The sequence below is a fragment of the Zonotrichia albicollis genome, chromosome 1 (genome assembly GCF_047830755.1).
Source record: "Zonotrichia albicollis isolate bZonAlb1 chromosome 1, bZonAlb1.hap1, whole genome shotgun sequence".
In the NCBI taxonomy this organism is placed as follows: Eukaryota; Metazoa; Chordata; class Aves; order Passeriformes; family Passerellidae; genus Zonotrichia; species Zonotrichia albicollis.
In genome coordinates this window covers 140480704-140499079 of record NC_133819.1, presented here as the reverse complement: position 1 = coordinate 140499079, position 18376 = coordinate 140480704, and the positions used below count along the sequence as shown (strand labels likewise).

The window sequence follows — 18376 nt, the reverse complement described above, 5'->3', positions numbered from 1 at the left end:
TTGTTCAGATGTATTGCTGAAAGATGCAACTATCTGCTAACTACTTCTATTCTGTACTAAGATAAAGGCAGGTCTATTTTGGGAGACTTTTCTAGTTTCAGTAAGTAAAGAGTATGTTTCATGAATACAGGAGAAATATTTGAGGTCTGAAGGGTTGGAAGAGCAATATTCAGTATCTTAAGAACTTTCTGGCAATATTTTTTATTCACAGGAAATCGTCTTTAAGAATGTATGAAAGTACCAGATGACAGAAAAATTAAGACCATTATATTCAAAAAGAGTTGAGGGAATGAACCTGGTAACTGTATGGTGAGTATGTCATCAGTGATCATAGACTAGCAGATGAGAAAGCCATAAATTTGTCAAAAGAAGTCACATAAATATATAAGAACAAGACATTTAAGATACCTAAAACAGTACCCATAAACTCTAACTAACACCTTTTTATTCTAAAGGACATGAGAGTTAGAGTATTTGTTTGGAACTAGAAAAGAGCAGGAAGAATATTAATCAAAGTGATTGCTTTAAATGCATCACTATGATATGTTCATAATTGTGGGTCCAGAGTAGAATTGATGCCAGAAATATTTATGTAAAAATTCTTAGCAAAATCTGAAAGGATAGTCGAGAGCTTTGGAGAATGTAATAAAACTTGTGGTATGGTGTTACGAAAGGGCATGGGGGTTAAATGAGTTCTTGCCTTTTGCTCAGGCCTCTGACAGCTGGCAGTAGCTTTATTGAGGTGGCCAGCACCCCAAAACCCACTCTCGTTCACAAGTTCTTTAATAATGGCTGATTCAGTCTGTTATAGAGTGAATGATTTATTTAGTAGGCATACAACTAAAAGACCTAAGACTTAAACTAATACTACACAGGAATAAAGACAAAAATAAAACTACTAGTCGGTATTTACACCATGAGGTTAAAGGCACCTATTAATTTTACAGCTAGAGAAGAAGTAACTTAGGATTCAATGTATCTTACCATCCAATAGCTGGTGGGGCACACATCAAGATCTTTTCCCTCAGTCCCCAGGAAGCTAACCATGGAATCTGCTCCCAAACTCCAGGGAGAAAGTCTTGAACGTTTCAGGGTGTAAGAGGCTTCTGCTTCTGAGATAACCCTTGTGTCTTTTATAGTTTGTAAAACAGTATCTCAGTCAAAAATAATTCTTTTATCTCTTCCCACAGCTAAGATGTTGATTCCCAGCTAAGGCTTGTGCTCTTTTGGCACCAGAGATGAGCCCTTCCTGGGCCTTTCAGCCCGGGTTTTCTCTTATGCACCAGCTATCTGTGGTAGAGAGCAGTGGGGCAAGGGGAGGTAGACATCCTGCCACATATGGACAGTGATAGATAAAATTCCCAGCTAAAAATGGCAAGACCAGTCATATTTTTTTCTAGAAAAAAAACTTACAAAATACAAAGCAGTGTCTGGAAAAAATCTGTTTATTGTAAGCTTATTTTGTATGTTTGTTTGTTTTTTTTTTAATATGGGGATTTTTGAGAAATTATTCCAGTAAAAAATTCCATTACTCATCAATAGAATGGAGATGAAATTAAGACCACATTGAGGAAATGTCACTATTTTTCTTCTACCTTAATCTGAAAATCAATGGTGCTCTATACTGTCATGTTTAAGAGGCCTAACCTGACAAGCCATTGGTTTGAATCAAAGTAAGCCTCCATTCTTATATTCATATAATCATCTTTTCCTTACCTTTTACCAATGTTTTGGCTACCTACTTATACTTTATTATCTCCTGCTACTTTCTTCACTGTCAGTCCAGTACATTGGAAAAAGGAAAACAATGAATAAATACACAAAAAGAGTAAGAATAATAATACTTTTTCTTTTTACTACTAACCTTGCCATTCCAAATTATCACAGCTGACATATGAATTCAAGGGAACAAAAACCAAATACAAGGCACTTCCCTCTACCAGTTTTACAGGATAGTTATGGAATGCATCTGTGAGACCATATGGATTTTCTTTCTTCATTAGTAACATGCCATGAACTCAAAAAACCTGTAAATATGTCTGAAAAAACTTAAGATAATATACACAGATAAAATAACAGGTGTCACCCAAGATGCAGCTAATAGCTGTAAAATTACAAGTGTATTAAAATGGTACTCAGTATACATAAATATGAATTATATTGAAAATAAAGCCATAAAATATCAGAGCAAAAAGCAGAGGAAAAGACTTTGTTGATTTAAGTCCACTTAATAGTTCAGGTTTCTTCCTAGGCAGAAACAGATTGTACTAATACAGTGAACAAAAGTACTATTACTAACCTTGTCATCACCATTTATCATTTTCAACCATCTGCAAACCACTTAGCCATCTGCCTCTTTGGGTACATGAATTTAAAAAATGGAAACATAATAATACAAACATTTACAAAGTTAAATATCTTGAGGAAAAAATATGCACTACATATAGGATGTCTGGTTTAATTTTTCTTAATTTATTTTTTTAATCTTTAAATATTATTTCTAGAAGACATATAGTACAACTACTGGAAACATTCTGTTACATCTAGCCCTACTACAACAGAATCAATGCCTTGGGCTCCACTGGAACATAGGGTTAGGGTCTGGGTTCAGGGAAAAACAGAGCTGCTTTGGCAAAACAGAGCTGGCATGGCACAGTGAATGGGAGCAGCAGGCTCCCAAAGTGCCCTGACCGTGTGAGGTTCTTCCCTGGAACCATGGCTGGGGCTTTGGCTAAAGCACCAGGGACAGATCAGGGTTCAAGTTAGGGCATAAAGAAAGAGAAATCTTCTCTTTATCCTGTGATATTCAGTGACTTTTTAAAAATTTATTTGGATAGCATTTTGCAGCACTGCAAAAGTTTTGCTTTAGAGTGCTTGGGCTGTTAGTCTCATGTGCTTTTCCTCATTCTCATGCACCCACACATTTGTATTTTGTTGTTTAATGTGATGCATGGGCAGTACATATCTGTTTTCTTTGAGTCACCTTGTCCCTGTTTCCTTTACATGTCTTGCTTGTGTTCTTTGACTTATTTTAAAGAAACTAAAACACAATTCTCAAGTAAGAAAATAATACTAATTTCAATACTTGACAAATGTTATCTAATAATATTGTGAACAGAAGATTAAGAACTGATCAGTATTAATTCTGATTAAGATGTTCAATCAATGCTAACAAAACCATAGTCACAATCAACAGTACATTTATGTTGCTCTATATGGAAAGTCTATTGAATCTGAGGTAAAGCACAGCATCTACAAAAGATCATAATCTTCCTAATCTTTTTCATTATCACTTGCTGCACCGGTGAGAACTTGTAGTGGGGAATGCTCATGTGGGACCACGTTTCTCCTATCCCTAAGAAAGGCACCTGGGAAGAGTTATCCCTTTTCTGTTTGCTCTGTCTCCCTGTCTTTCTCCCCTTCTCTCTGTTAATTTTGTGGGCCTTGGGTTTTTTTTTTTGATGTTGCAGTTGATGTATGCTGTTGCTGTAGTGCCCATTAACAGACTTCTGCACATGGGACTCCTGCAGTCACCTTTGTGTAGCAGAAGAGAAATTTTCTTCAACTGCATTTTCCTCTGGGCAATAGTTAGGTGTTTTCTAAAGGTTAGCAGAAAAGTTAGTGTTAGGTTTGACAAAAAGAATAGAGTGAGTGGGAGTGGAGGTGAAATTGTGTTATTAAAGGAAATCTTTGAAAGCTTTCCTAAAGGTTCTAGTATTATTTCTCGTTTATATAGACTTTCATGCATTTTTTCCCCTACTTTCAGCCAACTAAAGGGATTAATGTTTTTTTCAGGTTTTGTGTAATTTTTCATGCTCTTTAGATAACTGCATTTAAAACTCAGCATCTGTTGCTGGGAAAGAAATAGTATTACAGTGTCTCCTAAAATCTTTTCTTTCTGAATTACAATGGCCTAATCAAATATCTATTAAAAGTTATTTGAAATATATTTGAAGTGTTGGTTTTATGAGCGCATATATAATTTTCTTTGCAAACTATTAATACAGAATCACAGAATCATAGAATGGGATCTTTAAGAACATCCTTCCCATGGGTAGGGAAGGATGTTGAAGCCATTCCTTTTATCCTATATGTCCTTGTAAATAGTCTCCATCTTTGTTGCAGGCTCCCTTAAGGTACTGGAAGGCTCCGATTAGATCAACCCTGGAGCATTCCCTTTTCCAGAGACTGGAAAAATCTCAGCCTTTCCTTGTATGAGAGTTGCTCCATGTGGCCTCCTCTAGACTTTTTCCAACAGGTCCATATCTTTCTTGTACTGAGGACCCCAGAGATGGACATGGCCCTTGAGGTGGAGACTACACCAGAATGGACTAGAGGGGCAGATTCACCTTCCTCCACCTCCTACCCACACTGCTTTTCATGCAGCCCAGGACATGTTTGGCTTTCTGTGTGGCTGCAAGTCCACATTGCTATCTCGCGTCCAACCTCTCATGCAGCAGCACTCCCAAGTCCTTCTCGACAGGGCTGTTGTCGATCTGTTCATTCCTCAGTCTGCATGAATACTCAGGATTTCCCCAACTCACACAGAGCACCTTGTACTTGGTTTTCTTAAACTTCATGAGATTCATGGACCCACTTCTTAAGCTTGTCCAGGTCCCTCTGGATGGATTCCATTCTCCAGGTGTGTTAACAGCACCACTCAGCTTGGTGTCTTCTGCAAATTTGCTGAGGATGCACTTGATCCCTTTGTCCATGTAAGTAATGAATATATTAAATTACAGTGGTCCCAGTGCAGACCCCTGAGGGACACCAGCTGTCACTGATGTTCTTTGGGACTCAGAGCTATTGACCACTACCCACTGGCAGCAACTGTTCAATCAATTTCTTATCCATTTAACAGTCCCCTCATTGAATCCGTCTTTCTCCAGTTTAGAGAGAGGAATGTTGTGGGGAATCATGGTAAAGGCTTTACAGAAGTCCAGAAAACTGACATCTGCAGTGTTTCCCTTGTCCACTGATGCAGTCATTCCATCATACAAAGCCATTACATTGGTCAGTCAGGACTTGCCCTTGGTGAACCCCTTCTGGCTGACTCAAATCACCTCCCTGTCTTCCATTGCCTTAGCATAGCTTCTAGCTAAACAATGGGAAATTTTTTTCCATATTTACAGAAACACTGATTTCCAGTAGTGATGACAAGTTCTATTTTCTCATTTCTTTCTCTGTTATAAAGTTGAAATTAGAGTAGACTTTCTTAAAGACCTTGATAAATGCTAACATGATATATTTCTGAAGTTTCTTGACAATGTATTCACATCTAAAAAGGTTTTATTGCATTTATATTCAGACCTTTGAAAACGGGACAATGTTGGAGAATATCAGCATAGAGTATGAACCTAAGTGTAAAGCTCTTATTGCTTATCTTCATGGACAGCATGTTTTACCTTTTCCTTCTGGAATTAGAATCTTACAGGAATTCTCTAAAACGAAACACAGCTGTAAATCGAAGATTGTAATAATGGAAACTTGTAACATCCTGCTCTTTTCTGTGTATAGCAACAATGACTCAAGCTGTTGAATTATGTCTAGGGACAAGGTCACCTCTTCCACACAGCAGTATAGATCCCCATTGAAAAAAATTAACTGAAGTCAAAACAATTATACCTTTTTAAATCAAAAGGTTTTTATAATCAAAATCAAGTTCTCCTGCATACAAAATAAAGATTAACAAATATAAAGACTGTTAGGCAGTCTGGTAAATTTCTCATCATGGCAGAATAGTGCCATGATGAGAAATTTATCAGACCTTTATCAGAAATTTATCAGGGCTTTTGAGCTTTGAATAACAAAATCTAGCACAGGGTGAAAAATCTTGATTCTACAAATACTCTATGGAAAAGTTTCATCAGAGGTAATTTGGGTTATGGAAATGAATATGAGAAGTCTGAATAAAGAATCCTCAGTATTTTGAGTGCCAGTTTTGAATTTAGCTCCATTACAGGAGAATGTACAACAGGTCTTGTGGTAGAGCATAAAATAATCTATACAGTCTTTACATTAATCCTCTTCATTAATCATTTTCAAAAGTTGATGAGAATCTTACTTTCCAGAAAGACCTGTATCATTTTATTTATCTAACAGTATCCAGGATAAATGTATTCCTAGAACAATGCTACTTGCTAATCAACATAAGTAATAATTAATGAAGAAATATTGCCTAGATTTGTCAATGCAAATCTTTACTGTATTTAAAGGACTCCTGATTAATACTTTCCTGGATTTCAAAAATGTTCAAAAATTTTGCAGTAAACTTCTAATCACTTTATTTTCTTTCAGTGTTCTCAATCAAAAAGATGAACTTAATCTGAAATTATATATTCCTTTTTCACGGTCACAGAAAGCAAAGATTTTCCTCATATCCTAAGTTATGAAACTATGTAGATACCTCTCTGCAAGGGATTTGATCAGCAAAGCCACCAGCTGCTTGTGAGTAATTAATTTTTTCTCTGATAATTTTTTTTCTCCGGATCAATGCTAAACTGTTTGCTTTAAATGTCCATATTTATTGAAATAAAATATATTTCTTGATATATTCAATACAAATAAATTTTCTAAGTGCAGTTTTATTCACCATTTTGTATAGCAACTGTTTTTCTATGAAGACATAAATTAAATTATAAAGTTTCATATTTCATAGTTTAAAAAAAGTCATATCTGTAGTCCTGTCAAGACAGATGTTTTTCTATGGTACTTTTTACTATAATAAGTAAATTAATCTTGCTCTTGGACAAAATTTAGTGGACATCTTTTGTTATCCAATAATGCCCAACTTTTTGCCTGAAGTACCCTCCCTGTTCAATGAGATCCCTTCATTGCTTTTTCCCTCTGTTGTCTGCAGTGGGCTTCTTTTCCGGATGCGATCCAGAAATGAATGCAGCATGTGCTAAATCAATGAAGAAGTAAAGTTCTGTTAACTAGGGTGTGACATTTGTTCGTGAAACTAGAGATTTTTTATTCTTGATTTTCCTCAGCAGATATTTCATTTGTTTATTTTCTTTCTTAGCACAGGCCAAAAAAAGCATCTGCCTATGGTCTCTGTACTTTTTTATATTTCCTCTAATCTTATAAAACAGTGTGAGTGGTGAGCATCATTCTTCAGTTGCCACTATGGAAGAAGTCAAGAGTAATGGAGATATTGTCATGAAACTTCAGAGCTCTCAGGATCACACCTACAATAAGCAAAACAAAATATCTGTCTTCTCAGGAAAGGTTACTGAGTGTAAGAAGATTAAAAAAAAAAAAAACAAAACTCACAAAAACTCCACAGCATGCTGTCTCATAAGCTAAAGCTGTGATGCTAAAGCTGTAAATGGTTTACATGAATCTTTCGATCTTTTCTAAGCAAAAAAAAAGGAAAAAAAAAGGAAAAAAAAAAGGAAAAAAAGTAGACTTTCACTACAGTTTTGCTTTTCTGGAAACAGAGTTTGTTGCTTTTAAAATGTTGCAATACTCCTGGTGTTAAATAAAAATCTTAAAGTAGAATATTAGACAAAAGTCAATATGTTCTTGCCCTGTGGGTCCTTTGGTCAGTTCACTATTTAGAGACCATTAGCAAAGAGCAGTGCAGACACTTCCATAATTCTGTGCACCACATCAGCCTTTGCTGTACATTTATGGAGTCTTTCCAGGAAAGGCTTTGTCATCCTGCCATCTGCTGAGTGGGCCATGGGATTTAACTGCCAGGGCTGATAGATGTATTCCATAAACAATGTGAGTGAGGCACGCGTGGGATTTCCCCACGGAGGAATGCCAGTGACTCATGGTTTCCACCTGATGACTCTTCAGCTGTTCTTCAGTGATGGGATCTGCCAGGAGGTGCAGTTGTCTTGGGGAAAATCAAGCTCTGAAACTGCCATGCAAACCAGCCTGTGTGTTTTCTAAAGTGCTGTATAAGTAGGCTGATAGTTCAAGAGCAATTGGTGTAATCTTTTTGTTTTTTTCTTTTCAGGAAGAAAAGGAACTCAGCTGCAAGATAATCCAAATGGAAAACAGGAAAAAGGAACATCTCTACTCAATAATATGTGAAGGATTTTGTCTTTTAGACCTATAAATTCTTAATGAGATCGTTTAACTGAGTTTATTTTGTTTCTAATTTGATGTGATGTAATTACTTCTGGTAAAAATCTTATCATTTGAATATATTTTATCAACACTCTTTGCTGGTTTATAGGGTGTAAAATGTGTTAAGGGATTCTGGCTGGTTTATCTTCTTGAGGACAGCAGCAAGGAAATTTATTTTCTCTGCACTCGCATCAAACATACAAGTCTGTGTGTCTCTAAATGTAATCCCCCAGTTAAATAAATGTTATAATAAGACATTGCCTACATATAGTGCGGAAGTTAAATAAGATAAGAACATCCTCTTCAGACTTCTTTTACTGTATCAGTTGAACCCTAATACTTCCTGTCTTAAGAGAATTATAGAGACAGAGACTTATAGAATAGTTATGATTAGAAAAAACTTTGAAGACCATCGAGTTCCATCTTCTTTGTCTAGATTTTGCACTTGATTTTATATAATGTTATCTAGTTTTCACATGCTACCAACTCAAGAGCAAAATAAGAACATGGCTGATGGATATAGACAGAGGTACACTATAGTCACAACAGTAAAATTAGGGAAAAAAAATGTCAGTCTGCCATGGTTTGGTTTTGCCTCCTTTTTTGTTTGTTTTTTCTTTTTTCCTTGTGGTTTGTTTGTTTGATTGTTTTGGTTTGGTTTTTTTCCTTCAGCTTTTTTCTCTTACTTCTGCAGATTCCCCTAAAGCTTAATGTTGCATGCCTCAAATAAACAAGCAAGTATGCTGCCTTGATGGTATAACACTGAAGGCTATTATTTTGCCTGGCTGAAAAAACAATAATGAATATTTTTATCATTTCCAAATATATTTACTAGTGACAGGTTGGAATAACAAGGTGGGAAAGTAGAAGGAATCAAATGTTTAAGCTTTATGATTTAGCTTTTATTTCTCATTATTCAACTCTTAATAATTCTTAATACACTAAATTAATATTCTCTTGGTCAAGTCTGTTTTCCTTGTTGGTTGCTCTTTGTATTTGGATGATGATCTCTCCCTGTCCTTGTCTAAACCCACAAGCTTTTTCTTACATTTTCTCTCCCCTGCACATGTGAGGAGTGGAGCTTTGGTGGGAGCCTGACATCATCCAAAGTCAACCCAGCACATGTGATTTTCTTGCATGTGCCACCCTGTTCTCAGCAGCAGCAAAGATAGAACACTGTGGTGATGACCTCTCCAGTGCTTTTTAAAGTAACCCTAGCTTTTTCTAACTTTTCTCTACTTTTTCTTTCTTTTTCCCTCTTTTACTATTAAATAAAAATATATCAAATTTTGGCATCAATATTTAATCTCATTCGGTTTTTATCTTGATTTTCAGGAATATTTTGTATCTTCAACGTTTTCCATTTTATTCACAGAGACTTCATTTTCTTTGCTGTTCTGTGTTTAAATTGGTTTTTAACCAATGTCTGCCACATTTGTAAACCTTCAGTCAACTGGGACCTCCCCAGTTACACAGGACTGCTGGCAAATTGTTGAAAGTGGCTCACTGAGCACTTCAGCTCAGTACCAGCTCTCTGGGTGAATTTCATCGGCCCCACAGCCTTGTGTGTGTCTAAGTGGTGCAGCAGATCAGTGACCATTTTCCTTTGGATTATGGGGGCTTCATTCTGCTCTCTATCTCTACCTTCCAGGTCAGGAAGACAGATACTCCAAGAATAGCTAGTCTTAGTGTAAGAGACTGAGTCAAAGATGACATCAAATATCGCAGCATTTTCCTCAGTTTTTGTTACTGGGTTTCCCTGTACATCTCATAAAGCATAGAAATTCTCCTTAGCTCTCTTTTCCTTGTTAATTTATTTACAGAAATATTTTTGAAATAGTAGTCAGATGAAAGTTTAATTCTTTGGCCTTTCTGATTTTCTCCCGTCATAGTCTTATGACATCTTTCCATTCCTGCTCAGTTGCCTTTCTTTGGGTTCTTCACAGGAAATGGTCAAACAAAGTAGATAGCAATTTAAGTGCCTTTAGCCCTTAATTTACTCTCTTTTCCTTACCACATTGCTCCACTTTTCAAGGTGGAAAGAGAGGGGCACATTTACAGATTAAGAAGTAACTTAAAAAGGCATGACAAGGAGACAGCTATTAACTTGTCATATTAATAATGAAATGTGAATGAGAAAGAATGAACAGAGCTCATCTAATCCAGTATAAAAGATTTGTTTCCTCATTTCTAGTAAACAAACTATGTGACTGCACTCAGTAACATTTTCCCTGACTTCTTCTCTACCTGAATGCCCTACCATTCCCCTGTGACTTCTACTGAAATATCAAAACAAACAGTTGGAAGGATCATTTGGAAGTCACCTAGACTAACACAAATAAACTAGAGCCAGTTAAACCAAGCTGCTTATGGATGTTCCCATTTGATTTCTGAATTATCTCCAGAGATGGAAGGTGATCCTACAACATCTGTGGTCAGCCTTAAAGTGTATTTGATCACCCCTGTAGTAAATATATTGCCTTTTTAAAATAAAAATTGATTATATTTGTAGTGGATGAGGGAAGAGTACTAATGTAATTTATCTTAACTTCAGTAAGTCTTTAGAGTGACCCAAAATACTCCTGGTATCTGAGTTAAGATTATGGTTTGAATGGGTGGATAACTACCTGAATAAAAAAAAAAAATTGTTTAAGAGGTCAGGATCAAAGGAGTATTTGCCCTAACCATGGGGTCTGCTGTTGTTCCTTGTAGGTCCATTCAGGAATCTCTCCTGTTTAAGATCCATATCAGTGATCCAGAGGAGCTAGCAGACTGAATTCTCAGCAAATATGCAAGTAACAATATGTGAGTGAAAGAGAAGCCAATACTACTGAGGGCAGTGCTGCCATCCAAAAGGACCTGATACACAATTACAGGAACTTAATGAAATTCTACAAGAACAAAGAGGATACCTTGCACCTGGAAAAAGCATTCCTCTGGCTACAGTACAAGCTGGAGCTAGCAGCAGGGGAAGAAAGCTCTCCTGAAAAACCTCAGGCAGTTGCAGCAAGCAGCAAGCTGATTCTGAGCCATCACTGTGCCCCACAGCAGAAGGCCAAAGGAATCCTGGCCTGAGGCAGGACAGGCAGTGGAATGAGGGATTTCCTTTTTACTCAACATCTATTAGACATCACCTAGATTGCTGCAGCCAGTTTAGAGACTTCCAATGTAAGAAAGATGTTGATAAATTGGCTTGGCCACCAAGGAACTTGGGGGCTGCAAAATTTCCTTTGTGGGGCTTTAGAAACCTAAATGAGTTCATTTAGCCTAGAAAAAAGAAAACTTTACAGGGAGGACCTAATGCTAGTAGTCCAAAATTCTGAAAAAATGGCCTCAAGAAGACAAAGTTGAAATTTTTGCAGCAATACATGTCAGGAAGACAAGAAATAACAGCCAGAATTCATGAGTGACACCACCTTTACCAACAAATAAACTTTCCCCCAATGAGGACAGTTAGGAGGTAAAAAGGTTAAAAGAAAAGTTGTGCAGTCTCCAATCATTGAGGTTTATAAGACCCAACTGGATGGTTACCTGAGAAACTTTAGATAAAGCTTCTGAGGTTCCTTCCCAATTACTCTATGATAATATGATCCTGTGCTTCTATGATGAAGAATGAACTATTTCAACAGTCTGAAATTTTTTTCCTACCCAATTGTAATATTCCTGGCTATTATAACTGCAGCTTTCCATTATTGCACAATAGTTTAAAAAAGTCTTACCTTGAAGTTTTTTAAATTGACTAGAAAGAAATACTGAGCTTTATATGTACGTTTTAGTTATGAGAACATACAATTTTGTTTCTATAGCTAACATGGGTTACATAAGCTCATCTTCTCAAGAGAGACCATTTTCACAAAACCATTTTCTTCCTCTCCAGAATTTGTTGCTCTGTCCAAACACAAATATTTTATGAAAGAAGTTTGTTTTTTTTTTTTTAATATGAAGCTACTAATTATTTCTGGTATACAGATTTCTGTAGATGTCTATTAATGTTATGGCAGTTGTAACAGTACCTTTTTCAATTATTTTAGCATGAAAAATTTGTTACTTCAGACATTGGATACTCTTATTACTGTTATGGATCAATATAATGCAAATATATTATAATTTAAAGCAATAAATGTTTTGTGAGGTTACTCCACTTGCAAAATTAACTTAGTCACCTAACTAAAAAAATATGAGTATATATAAAAATGTACATTTTGTGTATATATTAGGCTATATGCAATATATATAACCTATATATTTCATATGCTTACTATGCTGTTTATAAATGATATATTTATGTAGTGCATCATCTATATTGTATATATTTTGTCTTTCCATTAAAAAGAAAAAAGAAATTCTCACCACAGCTGGCTTGACTGCAAATTAGATGTGTGCATAGATATACCTGGTTTATTATTTATTTTATAGTAACTATATACTCAGTGTACACATAATATACATCCAGCATATATAAATATATACTCATCAGTGTCTTCTGGATCCTTATATGAGACATTCACCCTAACTAACTCCTCAACTATCAGCTCTTTATTTTCTTTAATTGCTTTTGTCACTTTACACGATTCTCTGGATCCCATGGCTCTGGTGAGGACAGTTGCCTGTTCTCATGAATTTTACCTGAGCAATTTAATCTCTTTCTCAGAGAGAAATTGACAATTTATCTTAGCTCATTCACATGTGGCGCCAATTTCTTTACTGAAGAAAGCTCTGGAAAGCTCTGTACACTAGGCCAATTATACTAATTTTTCTTTTTACTAATGACAAAATCCACCATCATTTAATGTTAAATTACGGGCATGACTGATGGGGCACAACTAGCCTTTTGTAGATACGATTAGAGATAAGCTGTACAGAGAAGATATATAATTCTATACTTGGAAATGTGAACATGAAACTAAAGCATAAAATTCTGGGCACTAGTTAATGTTTTTTTTTTTTTCCTTTAAATGCACGTTTAGCTGCTTTGTTGGAATTTACCTTCTCTTCAGCCTGTTTTGCCACTAGGGCATTTTCTACAAGTGTGTTCTCAATATAATTTAGACAAAATGTATTTTGACCTGATCAGCTTAAGCTGGCTGCTTTAGCATGAATTAATATGCAGCAAAGTATGGAGCACTGAAAAATAATCACTGGATAATTACTGTGATATGTGTCTTCAACAACAGTTTTTCATAAAATGATGGAACTTACATTTCAGAACTATTACTACACTTACTCCTAATTCAACAAATCAGGATATTATGTTGCCTTTGTTTCAGAAACAAGAAGATAATTAATGGGAACACAGCTACTTAAATGAAATACTTTTTTTGGGTAATCAGAAGCTAATTTAAAATAGGTTCTGCATAATATATGAATTTAAATTATTCAAAATTATTTTATTGAACTATTAATTATTTCACTTATTTACTACATAAGGAAATTAAAGATGAATCATTTTTCATTGTCCTAACATCGCCCTTTTTTTTTATTTTCCTGACTGTCACTTAAGACATCAGTACAAAGGCGATGAACAAAATGATCAGGCAATGGGAGACAGTCTGAAACTAAGTGCAGAAATGACAGGCCTTCATTTAACATCTGGGATCACAAAAAGATTATGGAAAATAAATACATAGAACAGGAATCTTAAATCCTAATTTCATTCCTAAAACATGTATCATGCTTTCCTCATGTGAACAATCTCCTCTGTAAGAATAGATTATTCTGTGAAGCAAGATAGAAAAAGAGGTGAATATGTTTATTTGTTAACCAGTAATACAGTTTAGCAGAAAACCAGCCTAGTGCATCTTTATCCATCATGTTGAACTAAACTTTTGGCAACCAAATCAAAATTAAATTGCAGAAACACATAGAAATTAAAGGAAAGTTAGGGATTTCAAGGGATGCTATGTAGATTTTCTGATGTATCATGAAAGGCCAGCAAGACTACAAGCAACATGTGTAACAGGAGCTCTGGAACTTGGTGGCTGAATTTAACACTGCTTAAGAAGCCATCCAGACTCTTCATGTGCCTGTATCAATCCCCACTGAAAATCTGAAATTATAAAATATTTTCATAAATTATTCTAAGACTATGGAGCTCTAATATATTACAGCAAATGATATAAGACATATTTTTCTCCAACTCTGATCATCCTATAAATAAAGATGCTGCAACACATATGGACTGAATGAGTTGGCTACAGGCTCACTTTATTTTCCATTAGCTTTCCATAGGAAGCTATAAGATTTGTAGCCATTAAACCATTTCTTTGACAAGAACAGCTCGTTCTACTTTTGTCAAAGAATTCCTCCACATTAAGATGTCTTCATATCAATGGCAGTTCTGTTTTACAAACAAAAGTAAAATATGGGAATTTAAGCTCAATTTTATGATGCTTCTGAGAAATTCTACTAGAACTGCTAGTTTGGTGAATGTAGTTAAAATTGTATGGTTCCTGGATTCTTGTAACAAACCAGATCATGATAAGATTTAATGGCATGTACTGGACAAGATGGGTCCTGACATGCAGATAATGTAGAAATAAAAGGGCTCAATGTTCTAGAATCTTAAAGAAAATTTTAAACCTCAGTCCATAATATTTATTGCACAAGATGTCTTAATCTTGAAAAGACTCACAGAGTTGCATGACAATTTCTATTCATGCACATTTTCTCTGTGTACTCACTTTGCTTGAATAAGGCAGCCAAAGTGGCATCTTCTATTCACCTACCTTCCCAAGAAAACAAAAGACAGTGAGTAGACTGTGCTAACAACCTCCAATGAAGCATCCAAAACTTGGAATTCCATCTGTCAGAGTGAAAATTGACCACTCTGCTACTAGAAAATCAAACACTTCACACATAGTTTATAAGTCAAACATGTCAGGAACTACAGGAAGAAAAACCCACCCCAAAAAACAATCTCCCTCCCCACCAACCATCCACCCCCCCCCCAAAAAAAAAAAAAAAAGGAAAAATCCACAAGCAAACAAACAAACAGATCCAAAACAAAAGCAAACAAACCTACCAAGCCCCAAATTCACTCTATTATGCATTTTCTGTAACAATGAAGTCAGTATGACTCTTGAAAAGTACAAACTGGGTATATTAGCTAAGCTAATTAACATAATTGTGGAACTAATTTGATATAAGTTTATTAACTTTTATATGTTGAAACATAATGCATAAACAAAACTCCAAGAGCTTAACTTCATATTCTCATTTGGCTACTGTGAAACAGGATTTTTTTTGTTTTGCAGAGTGAACTAATTTGCTCTTGAGTACCACCTCCTTCCCCTCAAAAACATAATCCTCATGCTTTTTAAACAGAATCCATGATTCTCTAATGTATTTAACAATATTTATCAATTTCAATATGGACCTGAACTATCATTTTTAGTTTATAGAGAGCATCAAATTCTCAAATGAATTTTAGACTATTTCCCCATGCCCCCATTCTACAACTAGCATTTGAGAACAGGATTTGCCATCCACTTTCCATGCTTTTAAGTAAAAGGGGTCATTAAAAGACAGTTCCAATATTATATTAATATAATTAACATCTTTCCTTCCAGTTCAAAGTCACTAAAAGAATTACTGGGGGTTTTTAATGCCAGAAAATATGGTATGCACTGGTACTGTCCTGTACATTTCTGAGAAAAGGCAGCAAAATAATATGCAAAGGCTGTCTACAATCTTTGGAAATGCTAGTTTTCAACATTATTTTTTTCTTTTAACTTTTTTCCTGTGCTTTCCAATGGGTTGACAAGAGTAGGCCTATTTTTCTGTAAAACTGCTTCTTCAAGTAAAACTGAAAATTAATTTTAGAAAATAAAGATCTTCAAACATTGTGCTCATCAATTATTTTTGAAAGCAATCTGAATCTTACAACTTTACCTAAAATTTGCAGAAATATTCAGAAAAATTAGCATGATTTTAAGACCCACAAGAAGACCAAATTTGAATTCTTAATTTGGTTATTTTCTGATCTTCACAACTTAAATAAGTTTAAAGCTCATCTTCTAAAGAAGAGACATGATTAAAAAAAGCAATTGTCTGGTTTTATTTTGTTTACATTGCACTGAAAATTTACATCATACTTTTACAAATCCTTTTTCATAAAAATATACTTCTTTACAAAAGTGTATGCATTAATATAAGAGGAGTAGCCAGTTGCAGAAGAAACATTTTAAACGATCTCAAATGTATTAACCTTAACATTAATGAATGAATAATAGTTATTGCAGTCATTTGAATAAACAAGAATAAATAACAACCAATGGTATAAAATATAAAACAGCATCCTTTTAGTAGAATACAGTTGACAGAGTTGTATGAATATTCAAAACAAAGTGTTGTAAAATGATTATAAGAAATTCATCAAACATTATAGAAATCCAAGCAGCAATCCTGGGTACAATGATTTTTGGTAGGCACTCTCTATTACGGTAATAAAAAGGTTATTTTCACAGAATTATTAATGTCTGAAAGGGACAATAACAGATAATTCACACTGGCTAACACACAGCATTTGAGAGTCATGCTATGAATGGAAGACAATGACCTACACCAAATAAATTACTGAGTTCCTGTTGAATAATTCTGATATGAAATAACTGCAAAACTGAATACTGCATTTCCTTAAAAGTGATTCTGGAATGTCTAAAACTCGTATTTGAGGGCTGTGGAATCTGAATTGTCCCTAAAATGAATGGATTGTCCCTAATAAAATCATGGCTTTATATATATATATGTATATAAATTTTTTTTTTCATTGCACTATGGTAATATATTCAATTGTAAATGAGCTGTAAGGATTTTCTTCCATAGAGTATGGAATATATAGATAAAATAGATGGGAAAACACAGTATTTCCAAATTATAACTTCCTGTTGCCTTGTAGATAGGATCCAGAGTTCATTGCAGTCTCTTAGAATCCATCAATTTCAAAGGGATCACATCATGCTTTGTGCATACATTTTGTCAAAATGCTGAAGGAACCAACAGGTGAGATATGGCCTAGTTTTAAGTAACATGGAGTGAAAAATGGCCTCCTATTTTTGATATAGGGATTTTGTTATTAATATTACTGTAAACTGCACTTTTTAATAGGAAATATTAAATTATGTTTTAACTTTTGAAAGAAATGTAAGATGGTCACTCCTGAACGCTCTTCAACATTAAAGGAACATAGTCACATACAAAACTCAATTCATATTAGATTATTCATTGTAAAATTTGTCTAGATATATGATTGACAAAAGAAATAGAAAAACATTACAGTTTGTGGATATTGTTAATAGAAACAGAAAATAAGCCTGACTTGGAATATGAAAATGAAATAAGATGTAAAGCAGGGAAGAAAATTCATTTTATAAGGATATGAAATTTTAATTTTTTTCGGTGATACGAAAAGAGTAAGTTATACTTGCTGATTTCTAAATACTACATCCTGGACTTAGAAATGCAACTGTTCCGAAAAAAAAAAAAAAAAATTACTCAGAAATTCAAGTGTTCTGAGAAAAAATAAAATGTTTAAAGGGCTGAAAAAGGAAAATAGATACAAACTCACAAGAAAGATGTAGCATATGACTGTTAAAGAGAAATCAGTGACCTATTGTCTCCTGTAAGTATAGCTCTTATTTTCTACCTATATCGTTTTTTTTTTTAACCCAGTCCCTCTATTATATTTTTTATAAAGCACAGAATACTGATAGTGGATGCTCCTCCAATATATGCAAATATGTTTTATGTTTTAGAATAACCTCCTTTTTTAAAAAAGCAAATAAACTGTGAGTAGCACTCATGGAGTGCAGCAAAATTTTTTTAAACTCTCCGTGGCATACACAAAGAAGAATTCTGATCCAGTTTATGAAAAACAAAATCAAAACAAAATAACTACAACCCAGACTTGCCTATCATCCTCAGGAAAAGGTGACGCACTAGATCCTGAAAAGTGTGCTTTAATTTTTTTTTTCATTCTTTTTTTCTTTTTTTTTTTAAGCAGTGAACTGTGTGTGCACTGTGTTGTGTGCCAATTCCCAGACTTTGAAGACAAATCATTACCACATTATACCATTGTGCAAACAGTGTTCAAGTTGGGGTCAAATCGTACTGCTTTCCCTTCCACTGACTTTGCATTTGTGTCATACATGGGGTTTTCAAAAGCAGCTTGTCCATTATTATTTTCATGTACAGAGCATCCTGTGTACTGTGTTTTAGGTGCAGTCCTGTAGAAGAAAGACAGAACATTTGAAAGCTGCAGTTTTCCTTAATATGGTTTAAGAATCAGAACAGAGTT

The 18376-nt window shown here is 34.8% G+C and overlaps 1 protein-coding gene across 7 annotated transcripts in view; it reads right to left on the bottom strand.

The window, feature by feature from the left end:
• Positions 1-16360: 16360 nt before the first annotated feature.
• Positions 16361-18376, bottom strand: part of CSMD3 (CUB and Sushi multiple domains 3) — a 580686-nt gene continuing 578670 nt past the window's right edge. For all 7 annotated transcript variants that reach the window (XM_074556146.1, XM_014263981.3, XM_074556154.1 and 4 more), the window contains one exon: positions 16361-18305. In XM_074556146.1, the coding sequence (XP_074412247.1) occupies positions 18146-18305 (160 nt within the window). In that variant the 3' untranslated portion in view covers positions 16361-18145. The remainder of the gene's footprint in view (positions 18306-18376) is intronic.